Genomic DNA, 13,721 nt, shown 5'->3' with positions numbered 1-13,721 from the left:
AGAGGGAAAACTTTACACACATCTGACCAATTGGAAATACTCGTTAGTATAATGTTTTGTGATAACATTAACATCACAAGTTACTTCTAAGCTTCTGGTACTGTTCAATCAATTCAAACCCAACGTATAATCACTATGGCCAAAAGTTTACAATAATACAAGATGTGTACGACAACCTTGAACCATTCTTCAGTCAAAGCCTGTACAGGCACAAGCAAATATATATATTTTTTTTAAATGTAGCATAAAAAACAATAGTCTTTTATAACCATCGAACTATATATTTTTAACATAATCACTTGTATTGTATAAAATCAAGTGTCTAGTATTTTTCAGACAAAATAATGTAGCACAAAGTGATTTCAAGGAACACAAACACAATAGTAAAAAGGATATAAAAATAAAAGTGGAAAACCTTTCAAGTGCCTTCCCATTTCCGCATAGAAAATCACACATGCACATTTGTTTTGCATACTTTTTAACATGAGTCCACACACACCCCACACACACACACCCTTGTGCCATTAAATTCCATAGCACCTCTGTGGATTGTAGAAAATATCACCAGAGCCTCCTTCTTCCTCGCTAGTGAATACTTAAATCTGTGAAATTTCCATTTTGAGTGAACCATGCGTTTAAGGGATCACCACACTTCACGTCAGATAACACTTGCATTTAAAAAAAAAAGACATGTACAACAATTTGATGACATACTGTATCACACTTGAAAAGCTTCCTGCTTGTTCAGTAATAGGATGATGACATGTGGTTGTAACAACGCAAAAGCTTTCACGAAACAGCTTATAGATAAGTGGCAAGTGCCTTTGCAAGAGATGAAGGCTTCGTTTATCAATAAATCTCTTTTGGATTTGTTCAATTAAATCGCTAAAGGAAAATCAGCAACTTTTGCACTCCCCACTCACAAGACGTGATTTAAAAAAAAAGAAAATGGACCGAAATATCCTCTCCGCAATGCGTCCTCGACACGGCAGGAACGCAATCGATACCATGGCAACAATATGTCATTGTGTCGCTGTCAGTGGTTACGCATCAATTTGTTTGTGTTGGGTGAAAAAAAAATCGCTCTTTTCACAAGACTGCCTTTCACTTGCCCAAGCAAGAATTTCATTCTGTTGATTCCACAGGCTTTGTGAGCCAACTGTCTGTGTCAGAAGGTCCCCGTGTGACAACTCCAATAACAACTTTGCTCTGAGCTGTTTCTCTTCCCTCCAACCTTTAAGTCAAGTCTCAGCAAACACAGCTGAGTCGTCTTTTACAATGCAGGTGACATCCTCATAAAAAAAGAGGGAATGAAAAGAAGAAAACACATCTGCCCCACGCTGTATAGACGGCAGATATGGATCTTGATGACAGTTATAATACAAGTAAACAACAGTTGTCTGATGGAATATATTAAAATACCGCCCATGTACAATTTTCAGAAAAAAAAAAAAATCCAATAACTTCTTTCCTGCCCCGATTCTACTGTAATGGAATACAGAATAACAGTTTTTGGGTGTCATCTAACCCCTGAATAATGACACATTCAGCCATGCGCATAGAGCTACACGCAAATGGATTTTTTTTTTTTTTTTTTGCAGACTACTGAATTGACTAATTTATTAATGGCGGGCGTGGGGGGGAATCGAGGTTTGCAAATGGAATGGCCAAATTGGAGGCAAAACTGGTAATGTGATTTGTTCTATTGAATGCATTTTTTAACTCAGACCATTCATTTCCTCCCTTCTTTTGCACCACCTCACTCACACCCACTTTAATGCTGGCCACAACACACTGCGGACTATTATCAAATCTTCACTAAGTTTTTTTTCCCTCTTAAACATGGGAGACCACAGAGACGTGAGCGATCTTAACCGACTCAGTATAGCTGGACAATGACACTGGGCAGTTCCACTGGAAGAGGAAACTTGCCGTCATAGAAACAGTTCCACAAGCACAAGATCTCATAGATACCCGTGTGATCAAATGTGGCTAAGGCAGAAAACAATATGGACTGCTTTAGGTATGGTCAGTTAATTGTTGATTTTATATTTTAAATTCAAAATCCTAAAGAAAAAAACAAACAGTACACTATACCCAATTATTTCATAAAGTAAAATGTTCTATTGCTTGTGAGTGGAAACAGCTTTTCAGACAGTCAAAGGGCAGCAACTTAGTGCATGAAGATGCTGTGAAGACTACTAAATTGGGCATCTGAATGTCGAGGAAAGGCGACTGAAGTGCCTTTGAGCTTGGTATGGCTGTAGGTGCCAGACGGTTTGCTGGTCTGACAGAGAATGGTCCCAAAAAATCTATATACATATATATATATATATATATATATTGATGATGTGTGCAGGAAAATAGTTTGATGATGTCAGAGGTCAAAGGTCAGTGTGGTCAGGCCGGATCTGCAACCTGGGTCTGCAAACACCTCTAAACTCACAACACCTCCAATTTAAGGGTTGCATCTATGTGTATGTATGTGTATACACTTTTTTGCTTACTTGGTCCTCACAAGGTATACCAAAGACGTGAGTGTACCAGGCATAGGCATCTTATCTCTGCTGCCAGATTTGTAACTGACACAACGTTGTGGTGCTGAAGCCTCTCTGTCTGCTCTTACCCAGTGGCTATTGTGGGAGACGTCCTAAATATCCAAAATGTTTGGTATTTATGATTCGGGGGAAACCTGGAGGGGGAGCGCAGACTTGATTTGGGGGCACTAAATAATCAGATTGACACCACACACTTGAGGAGAATTTTGACAAGTGATTATTTGCGACCGAGCGGCATATCCCCTACCACCACCGCCAACAACTCCCCACCCACTCACAACTGCTTGAGGGCGCAAATCAGTCCCAGAATCTGCAAATCGTCTTGTGTGTGGCCAGCATATGGCGAGACTGCGGCTCAGCATCCCAAACAAAAACCTCTTGTCGCTGCTCCCGGTCTTTCTTTGCAACACTTTTCCAAATGCATATCTCTCATCAGAATAAATAGCTCGTACCATCTGCACACATACATGAGAAATACACTGTTCCCAGTTCCCCTCATAACCGTTGCAGGCAGCCGTGTGAGAAGTCCTCGCTGTCAGTTTGCTCTTGGCTCTCCACTCCAGGTGGCGCGGAGCATCTGCAATGTTTTGCAGGAGATTGAAATGAATTCAAAAAGTAATTGGTTGCACTCAGGATTGTTGCACGACAAAAACACAAACCTTTGTCGAGGAGGGGGTGTGGGGAGTTGTACCATTTTAGGCATAATGCACAACACTGTGCACTGTCTCCTGCTCAAACCGCTTAAGTGTTAAAAGCTGTCGAATATAGGCTAACCTAGACTAATCCTGCAGTTTTAAAGCTGGAAAGTAGTTAAAGACAAAGGGATTGAGATTCTACTTTTGCCCTTGAGTGAGAGAAAGAGGGGAGGGACAGTGTGTGTGTGCACGCGTGTGTGTGTGTGTGTGTGTGCAAGGCGAGAGTGCGGGGGTGACAGGGATATAATCTCTTTTGTATTTTTGATCCCTAAATGTGGTGGTTGTGTCCTTTTATCCCAGCTACTTAGTTTCTGCTGTGCGTAAGTGATGCCATGCACTTAGGCGGCGGAAAGCAGGTCAGTAAGACCACTGAGAGAAAACCGCATGTGCCTCACATGGATAGCCCTGGGATTATTCCTCACAAAATGTCTTAATTCCTCTGTTCACTAATGATCCAGGGGAAAATGCCCTCTAATCTCCATTCCATTAATTAAAAAGAGCATGAGCCTGTGGAAAACCTCGCCATCTGCTGCAGTTTCATTCCTGCAGACAGATTGTGTTTTCAGTTTTTAACCAGGGGAGTTGGCTTCTTTTTTCCCCTTCTTTCCGAGCAAACGGCTGTAGCGTGCATCGAGGTGAATGGCAAACAGATACAACTCCTCTACTTGAGTATTAATACACTGAAATATGCTGAAGAAAAATCTGTTTCCCTCGCTTTTTTTTTCTTTTTTTAAAGGAGCAATACCTGCCAGGGTTCTGTGATGTCTGGGAATTGGAGCTGCTTCCTGAGCACAAATTCACAGCTCACAAACTTCGTGCCCATACTGCGCAAAGACTCGCACAACACATTCCTCTCAGGAGACTTCTGCAGCATATAGAGTTGCCTTTTTTGTAATGGGACTGCTGTTTCAGTCTCTGGGTTCCTCTAATGAAGAGGTTTGAATCTCAGTTTGCTTGTGAAAGGTTCAATGCTGGTTTGAGCTGCATGCCTGCTTTCTCTTCATGCATTTGATAAAATTACAAGAAGAATGTCTCTTGAAAACAAATAAAAATACACGCAATTAGTGTTTTTGAAATAATTTGTTAACAATTAGAGCATGTTATTTACATACAGACAGATTTTAACACCTGGAGTGTAGAGGGATGTATTTCTTGATTTCACATTGTCTTTCTAATTCATTAGTGTTTTAAAGTCAGTACTCTAATGGACAGATGTCGCAAATTAGCTGTAGCAGGAAACCTGCATGGCATCTGCTGCTTTGCGTGTTTATATGAAGCTTGTTTCAAGAAAAAAAAACAATGAAAAGTAAACAAATGAATAAATGTTTCAATTTTGTCAAGATTTACCACATATTAAACAATTTAGGCCTCAACGCCCATTTGGGCATGAAAATATAGATATGGGCATTTTTACATCAGTACTAATACTTAGTAATTACAGTTAGTCCTCAAATAATGTTTCAGATTATCTTGTGTTGGCCTGATGTGATTAAAAGTCCCTATAAAGGCTTGAGCCAGTAGCAGGGAGGACTGCAGTATGGTGCCTTCATCCTGTTATGGCAAATTGCATCAGCTGAAAAATAATGAAACACTCTTATAAGAAATTGAATCGTGTACATTTGACCTGCGGTCAGGCCCTGGAGACCGTGACATGAATTTGATCGGGCTAGTAGGCAGGGGAGATTATCCGAGCAGATGTCGTTTCCCGCCCCTTTTGGAACAGTATGGCCAATAATAAATACAGGCACGCACGCACACACACGCACGCACAAGCACACTAATCTGAGATAGGCGAGTAGCCCCCTGCGCCCCCCCCCCCCCTCCTCCTCCTCTCTCTTCTCTCCCCTCTCGGGCGCACATGAGCTGCTGTTTCCACACAGACCAATGCCAAGTTTTATTTCCCGGACTCTTTTATTTTGCACAATCCAGCCCTCCTCACATCATTGTTTGAGGGCAATCCAGACGCAGCCCTTTGTGTGAGTCGCGCCAGTGGCTCGGAGCGCAGATGGACACACAGGGAGTGATGAGGACACCGGGTGGGAGATGGCACGTACTGTGCCGTCTGGCTCTCGTCGCCTGTCTCCTGGACTCAGTTTGGGGACAGCTCCGCTACTCCATCCCGGAGGAACTGGAGCACGGAGCTTTTGTCGGCAACATAGCCGAGGACCTGGGCTTGGAAGTGGACAAGCTCTCCGCGCGCCGCTTCCGAATAGTCTCGGGTGCCAAGAGGCAATTTGTGGAGGTGAATCTGGAAAACGGGGTCCTGTTCGTCAACGAGAGGATTGACCGCGAGGAGCTGTGCGAGCAGAGTTTGTCCTGCTCCTTCCACTTGCAGGTGGTCATCGAGAACCCGCTGGAGCTCTACAGGGTGGAGATTGAAATTCTAGACGTGAACGACAACTCCCCCAGCTTCCCGTGGACCGAATTCAATCTGGATATATCGGAGTCCGCCGCGCCAGGGTCCCGTTTCCCACTCGAGAGCGCGCAGGACCTGGACGTGGGCTCCAACTCGCTGCGCACTTACTTGCTGAGCGTCAACGACCATTTCCTCTTGGACATCCAGACGCGCAGCGACGGCAGTAAATTCGCAGAGCTCGTCCTCCAAACCCCTCTGGACAGGGAGCAGCAAAGTGCGCATCAGATGGTCCTGACTGCCGTGGACGGCGGCGCGCCCGAGAGATCTGGCACGGCGCAAATAGACATCACCGTTTTGGATGCGAACGACAACGCGCCCGTGTTCGACCAGTCCTTCTACAGAGTCAGGCTCGCCGAGAACGCGCCAAAAGGCACCGTGGTCATCAAGCTGAACGCGTCCGACCTGGACGAGGGCGCCAACGCTGATATCACCTACTCCTTCAGCGGGCACGCTCCGATCAAAGTGCGCCAGCTTTTCAGCGTGGACGCGCGCACGGGAGAAATCAAAGTCAAAGGTGTGATCGATTACGAAAAAGCCAGGATGCACGAGATCTACGTGCAGGCAAAGGACAAAGGCCCTTCCGCCGTGGCCGTCCACTGTAAAGTGCTGGTGAACGTTTTGGATAAGAATGACAACCTCCCCGAGGTGATCCTGACTTCTGTGTCGACACCTGTGCAGGAGGACGCGCCTCCTGGGACGGTGATCGCCGTCATCAGCGTGACGGATAAGGACTCGGGTGAAAACGGCAACGTGGACTGTGAGATCCCGCACCACGTCCCCTTCCAGCTCCACTCCTCGTTTAAGAACTACTACACGTTGGTCACCAGCGACTTTCTGGACAGGGAGACGGCGGCGGAGTACAACATCACCCTGACGGCCAGAGACATGGGCTCCCCGCCGCTGTTCACCAGGAAAACTCTGCTGGTTCAAGTTTCTGACGTGAACGACAATGCGCCTCGCTTCAAGCAGCCGTCCTACACCGTCTACCTCACCGAGAATAACGCACCAGGCGCGTCCATCTGCTCCGTGACAGCCTTGGATCCAGACTCAGGTCAGAACGCGTACCTGTCCTACTCCATAATAGATGGCGACATCCAGGCGATGCCCGTGTCCACCTACGTGTCCATAAACTCGGACAACGGCAACATTTACGCACTGAGATCCTTCGACCACGAGCAGCTCAAAAACTTCCAGATCACGGTGCAGGCGCAGGACGCCGGTTTCCCACCGCTCCACCAAAACGTGTCGGTCAACATCTACATTTTGGATCAGAATGACAACGCGCCCGTGATCGTGTCCCCGGTCGCGCAAAACGGCAGCGCGCCCGCGCGCGCAGTGCCCAGATCGGCCGACGCGGGTCACCTTGTCACCAAAATCAGAGCGGTGGACGCAGACGCGGGTCAGAACTCGCGTCTGCTTTACCAGCTGCTCCAGGCCACAGACCCGAGCTTGTTCAGCGTGGCGCTGTACACGGGCGAAATCAGGACGATCCGCCAGTTAGTGGAGAAAGACCCCACTGGGCACAGGCTGGTCATACTCGTGAAGGACAATGGTCAGCCGCCGCTCTCGGCCACGGTTTCCATCATCCTGTCAGTGGTTGACAGCCTGCCAGACTCGCCGCCCGATTTGGGTGACCTGTCACAAAGCCTGCATCACAACTCCAACCTCGCCCTGTACTTAATCGTGTCCCTGAGCGCCATCTCCTTCACATTCCTGGTGGCCATCATTGTCCTGGTGGCGGTGCGGAAGCTGAAGGGCAGGCCTCCCGGCAGAGAGTCCAGCTTCCCCTCCATCAGCCCGCGCTGCTGCTGCTGCTCCCGCACCGAGACCCTCACCACCACCGAGGTGTTCAAGAAGTCCAACCTCAACGTCCGGATGTCCACCAGCGCCGAGGCCAGCGTTGGTGGCGGCGGGGGCAGCGGCGGCGCGATGCCCCAGGTCTACTGCTACAAGATGTGTCTGACCCCGGAGTCGTCCAAAAGCGACTTCATGTTCCTGAAGCCCTACAGTCCGGTCATGTCCGCTCAGCGGAACAATGCCAAGAGCACTGACTATCTGACTTCAGGCTGGAGCGCACTGGACCGCAATGAGCTGGCCAACAACAGAGCGCCGAGTCCTAATGAGGTAACGCACACAGCCAAAGAGATGCATAGCACAATATCATCACGTATACCAGCCTCAAATTGGGGGCCTCCATAAGCTCTGATCTTCCGTGATGAGAAGTATTTGTTCATTTTTGGTCCAATAATGCTTTAAAAACATATTGTGAACCTACTCAGATGAACTCACTTATCAACCCGTATGGCTTAGGAATCCTGAAGGAAACAACTGCAGGGACTTGAAATGTAAATGACTGTATAGATGGATAGACTTTGTTTATTTGGGAGGTGCATTCCTATTTTTGAAATATACTATATACATTTCTGTTGTTAATCGAGTCCAACCAAATAAATGTATGATAAACACAACAGACTTCAGAACCATGGTTTCAGCCAAAAATCATAATTTAGCCACTTACTGACAGTTATTCCAAATTGAACTGACAAATACCTACATACAAAGTGTATAGTGTTATTCTGTAAAAGACCTTGACTGCATACATGCAACCTATTTCAGTCTCCTTTGGGATTTGAGGGCTTCCAGCTTTCTTGCGTATTCACACAGTGGCTCAAGTCGCCCGCATCAGATGTTTTCTCCTTTGTGCTGTGTGTGAAGAAGATCTTCTTGTTTATTGGCAGTGTGAATAGGAACATGAACCGTACTATATTGTGCTTTTCAGCACCTTCATGATACCTTAATGCACTTCACAAAGTTCCTCATTGACCCACTCCTGCACACACTCGAGTGCTGTTGCCTTGGGAAAAGCTGCCAGGCCCACTGGGAGCAATTTATGGTTCAGTGTCTTTCCCAACTGTCAACACATGGACAGTTGGAGCCGGGATTCGAACCACTGACCACTTGGTCATTGGATGACCGGCTAACTGAGCCACAGCTCAGTTATTTCTGTCTTTATCTGTTGTGTGCATTTCTGAATCAGATACAAGACTCCTACCCATCATTTGCTTGAATATCACGTTGCTTCTACTGCTCGGTAACTTACATTAACACAATTTGTTCCTCTGCTTATCTGAACCCACATCTGGGCTAGTTTACATATGAGTCAAATTTGGAGAAGATAAAGTGTTACAGCTCCATTAAGTAACTGATCTAGAATGGAATTTTAATGAAACCGCAACAATTGCAGTGTGAACATTGCTCGTGACTGGACTAGATGACCAGTGTGGTGCAGGGGTGGATGCGGTGTTGCTATGACACATCTTCCCATTGTCTTTCACTTATAGAGGGAAGGTGGGCACTGTAAGAAAATGGGTCACCAGAGATTTGCTGATTAGACGGCGAACTCTGGGCTCAACTTTTCTCTTGTGAGTTAAACTTGCCGCAGAATATTTCTTAGCTGCAGTTTGTGCCATCCAGACAGACAAGGTGTGCTGCGGGGGCAAATGCACCATAGACATGAAAGCGACTCCCACCTTGGTTGTGTCTGATTAAGAAACAACCTCAGATTTGGTGTTTTATGCCCAGAATCAATTGGAAAAACATTGGTCTGAAGCAACGTACATGCTGTGACAGGGTACCCTGCAGTGTGGGCAATTAGACACAGAGTGTCAGAGTGTGTGACACCGACATGAAAGATGCTTTATGGATAAAAGAGGTTTAGATTTTTATCGCTGACAGGAAGACACCTCCTGATGTTGCTGCTGTGAAACCACGGCTCTAGTCAACAGGAACATAGCTTTCCTTCAGCATTAAATTCCACATTTATCTCATAAACAGTTGAGTTGCCATCGTCTGTCACAATATTTTGGAGTGGAACACCTTCCTCTTATTCTTCATTATAGGCCTAATGTTGCATCCCAGAGCCTCTTCAGTCATTTATCAGCATAAGATGTAATGAAGGCCACAGTCTTAAATGCTCTGGTAGATGATTAATAAGGTTCTCCTCAAGGTTTCTCAAACTTTGTTGAGCTTATCGACAAAGTTTATCAGTGCAAACTTGGCTCACTACAGGCAACGTGAACAACTACCTGACCACTGACAAATGATCAACATGTAATATCAGATACTTTTACATGTGCATTACATATGCAGTATTAGCAGTCGTTTGCAGCTTATTGTTGATTGGTATTGTTTGTGTGTGTTTCAAACGTGCAGCTCAAGTATTCAAACAACGACTGGACCTTGACCAAGAATCAACGCAACTCAGCATACAAGAGGTGAGCATTTATTCAATTTCACACGTATCAGAAAGATTACAACGCACAACAGTCAAAATGCCCAAATTTAAACTCCAAATCCCATTCATCAATCTTGTCAACCTCCAGTGGAGAATGCTCTCACAAGCTTTTAGCTTGCCATGGATTTCATAACCATTCAGCGTCCTCTCAGTCTTGGTGAAACCATGGCGCTACTGCTGTTAGCTGCCTTTGAAAGACCCAGAAGAAGATTAGGAAGTGAAACTGTTGTGGCAGTAGGCTGTTTGATGAGCAGTAAAGGGACAATAATATTAATAATGTCACATTTAAAATTTAAGCAATGGGCAAAAATGGCTTTTGCAAGTGGCAACATGTTGCAATAACTTAAAGACAGGAGCCCATATACTCATTTCATGTTGCACCAGTAGGAAACCTTCAGCAACTTGGCTAAACTGTCAGTTAAACATCTGATTGGTCCTGAATGTGATAGACAGGCAGAGGGTTCATCACTTCCCAAATTTTCACTTCCCCTTGCCAAGTGCTTTCTTTTGAGCTTATAGGATTCATAAGCAAAACGCTCCATCTGGTCTCCAAGGTTTCAATATATACCGAGAAGCGAATGATGAATGATTCATAATTCTGTAACAATGTCACTGGTACTGTCTCGTCTTTAGGTATAGCTCGGCAAATGTGGAGGGAAGTCTGTCTCGCCAACACAAATACGACTCTGATGACTTCTCCTGCTCAGTGGCACCGCAGTACTGGACGTGGGGGAACCGTATGAAAGGTATAGAGTGTGGGGTCACTACGCAATCTGGGGTTATTGCTTAAAAAAAGGCAGGATTATTTTTTTTTTCACACTGTGCCAAAGGATTAAGTCTGAAATATAAAACAGTGGACTAAAAATGAAGATAAAACCCAGTTTCAAATTTCCAGCGGCGGGGATTTTCAACGCCTCACTGTGAGGATTAGTAAAGTCCCTGCAAGTGGTGTTTTTGCCTTTATATGCGAAAAAGGCTGAAAATTAAGAGGCTGCCATTAAAGTCATCTTATTCAGATGGAGAATAGTCCATGTAAATACGGGCTCTTTGCAGAAATAATCTTCCCAATACGTGCTGTAAATTATGCGCATTCATTTCACAGACCACAAGACGCCTCTACAGGAGGGAATGGTTCCCGACTACTCGTGGGCTCCCAAGTACACCCAGCCTCAGTCAGAGCCGCCAGACTACCAACACAACGTCTACATACCTGGGACCACGTCTGACTACAGTACTTTGAAGCTGGCGCCCAGAGGGGAGTTGGATGTGTACAACAGTTTCTCTACTTTTGGAAAGAAAAAGAAATTCATCTCGCACTACGAACAGTCTTTTGACGGGGATGATGCACTCATAAGCAATGCAATCTTTAAATGATTTACACGTTATAAACACGTATTATCTTACATCATATATGTATGCAGTGAATGCCAGCCAGCGTTTTCATTCCTGACGCTTCAGTCTTTTCTGTGAAGTATGTTTGGGCCTGAAGTTTTCTTTTGTTATTCTGAGAATTCATTCTGCTCCTTAATGCTGCCTCGATCACAGAAATGAGGAGATAGAAACATACTTTTGTTTGCACTCATTTCACGCTCAAGATAGTGAGCAAGAAAGCATGAAACGTGAAATGGGTTAAAAATGTTGACTCCAATTAATGCCCATCCCACTAATGGCACATTTTAAATAGCATTTGCAGATCGCTATTTCTCTTTCAGTGCAACACTGTGCAATTGCAATTACCAAAAAAAAATAAATATATATATATATATGTATATATATATATATATATATATATATATATATATATATGTATATATATATATATATATATATATATATATATATATATATATATATATATATATGTATATATATATATATATATTTCAGCTTCCTGCCATAACTGAATCTTGAGGGTAAGATGAGGCAGAGGCAGGACAAACACCTGGCTGTTGGTGTTGCCTCTAACCTTGGTGAGGTATCTGTGATCTTTGTGACATCACTAGGACGGTTTTCTGGAACTAAATGCTTTACAAATAAAAGTTATACTTTTCTTTTCTTCTCGTCAATTCGCTGGCAAACTGGGAATGAATAATACTGTTAGAAAATTGAATGCAGTTATTTTTCAGTAAAATACAGGGCCTTGCTATTAAAGCAGTACATCAGCTTTGTTTGTTTTTCCTCTTCTTTTATGGAATGTGCAATATAACGCCGCACTGACATTTTCTTGTAAATGTGTTCATCTTGTAAATTTGATCAGTAAAGTATAAATATTGGGTGCATTTTCAGGACACAATCTGTCATCAGATTTTGTTTGTCTTAGAAATCAGACGTGCAAAGCGAGTAAATATTTTGAAATGTGTAGAGTCATATAATTAAAGGTTCATTGTTTCATTAGCCTTAAACAATGGTCATTTTTAATGTACACACATCCTTTTCCTTCATTTTGGACAGATGTATTTGTGTGCAGTGCTACTTGTGTTTTCTGATGAAAAATCTGAATGCCAATAAAATGCACAAACAACATGCCAGTAGAAGTTAGACAGCAAAATGGGATTATTTCAAATGAAAGGGAACACACGTGTCCATCAGGCAGATAAGAACTGAGGAACATTGAATTTTGTATATACGTGCAGGGTTATGCTAATTGCTTGTTTCTGTGTACAGTATAGATGAATATAAATAAATCTTTTCTCAGCTATGCAGTTGTGGGGTTTTTTTGTTCTTACTTTACAAACACGTCCATCCAAGGGAGAGTGTTTAAACCTATAACAGCATTATAATGCAATGTTATCATAGAGAGGAAAGTATGTATGTATACACACACACACACACACACACACACACACACACACACACACACACACACACACACAGGGCCAAACAAAGAAATAAAAGTGATTTGTTTCTCACTTTGAATGCTAAAATAGAATATTTAGAACAGCTTCATTTTATAATTTGAGGTCACTATTTATTTGTTAGTCCTTCTCCAAAGAGTCAAAACTAGCTAACACTCTCCCAAAGGGTATCCGATTAATGTAACAAAGAGCATTAGATACAGGGCTGGCTGCAAGTCCTGTGCCTGTGCATAGTGTGCTGATAGGTCATTTTATTCCCAGCCCGTGTCCCTGCAATTCCAGATCTAATTTATGTCCACTGGGGTCAGAGGTGAAACTTGTGAAGTCACACTGGAGCAGCTATGAAAACATACTGACAAGAAACACATCTGCAGGTCAGCGAAAAAGAGCATAATCTAATGTATAAATTTGGTCAGCCATCATATTATTCCAGCTAAATTCAGGGACAGTGCCACAGCCAGTGCTCACTATAAACAGGCTTTGCAAACATAACATTTTCCATATGCATATTGTGACATGAAGCAAAAGTGCACAACATATGTCTAGTTTAACTGCTAAGAGCCTAATCTGTGTTGTATGTTATTATTATTATTATTATTATTATTATTATTATTATTATTATTATTATTATTATTATTCATTCATTCATTCATTATTCATCTTCTATACCTGCTTATTCCTATTCAGGGTCACGGGGGTCTGCTGGAGCCTATCCCAGCTGTCATAGGGTGAAGGCAGGGTACACATAGACACAGACAACCATTCACACTCACATGCACACCTATGGACAATTTAGAATGTTCAATTGACCTCACCTCATGCATGTTTTTGGAGTGTGGGAGGAAGCCGGAGAACCCGGAGAGAACCCACGCAGACACAGGGAGAACATGCAAACTCCACACA

General features: G+C 43.8%; 1 protein-coding gene and 1 long non-coding RNA gene across 2 annotated transcripts in view; one reads left to right on the top strand and one right to left on the bottom strand.

Moving 5' to 3' along the window:
* Positions 1–13,721, bottom strand: part of LOC142884570 (uncharacterized) — a 318,763-nt gene extending 305,042 nt beyond the window's left edge. Inside the window, exon 1 of the long non-coding RNA XR_012926181.1 lies at positions 13,634–13,721. This is a non-coding gene — a long non-coding RNA (uncharacterized LOC142884570). The remainder of the gene's footprint in view (positions 1–13,633) is intronic.
* On the top strand, positions 4,396–11,721 carry LOC142884194 (protocadherin-10-like). The gene is made up of 4 exons (XM_076019713.1): positions 4,396–7,793; positions 9,882–9,943; positions 10,597–10,709; positions 11,066–11,721. Exons 1-4 carry the CDS (start codon positions 5,259–5,261, stop codon positions 11,335–11,337), a joined length of 2,982 nt encoding a protein of 993 aa, XP_075875828.1. The 5' UTR covers positions 4,396–5,258; the 3' UTR covers positions 11,338–11,721.

The sequence above is a fragment of the Nelusetta ayraudi genome, unplaced genomic scaffold (assembly GCF_046127955.1).
Source record: "Nelusetta ayraudi isolate G7.1 ecotype Tasmania unplaced genomic scaffold, CSIRO-AGI_Nayr_v1 ptg000011l, whole genome shotgun sequence".
Classification (NCBI taxonomy): domain Eukaryota; kingdom Metazoa; phylum Chordata; class Actinopteri; order Tetraodontiformes; family Monacanthidae; genus Nelusetta; species Nelusetta ayraudi.
Note: the sequence above shows the minus strand (reverse complement) of the source record. Positions and strands in the feature narration are given on the sequence as shown.

Bases quoted from the DNA above. Each gene is read 5' to 3' on its own strand.
- LOC142884194 (XM_076019713.1), top strand. From the start codon at position 5,259: ATGGACACACAGGGAGTGATGAGGACACCGGGTGGGAGATGGCACGTA. The intron at 7,794-9,881 runs GTAACGCACACA...TCAAACGTGCAG, and splicing joins GAGCGCCGAGTCCTAATGAG to CTCAAGTATTCAAACAACGA. The intron at 9,944-10,596 runs GTGAGCATTTAT...TCTCGTCTTTAG, and splicing joins CGCAACTCAGCATACAAGAG to GTATAGCTCGGCAAATGTGG.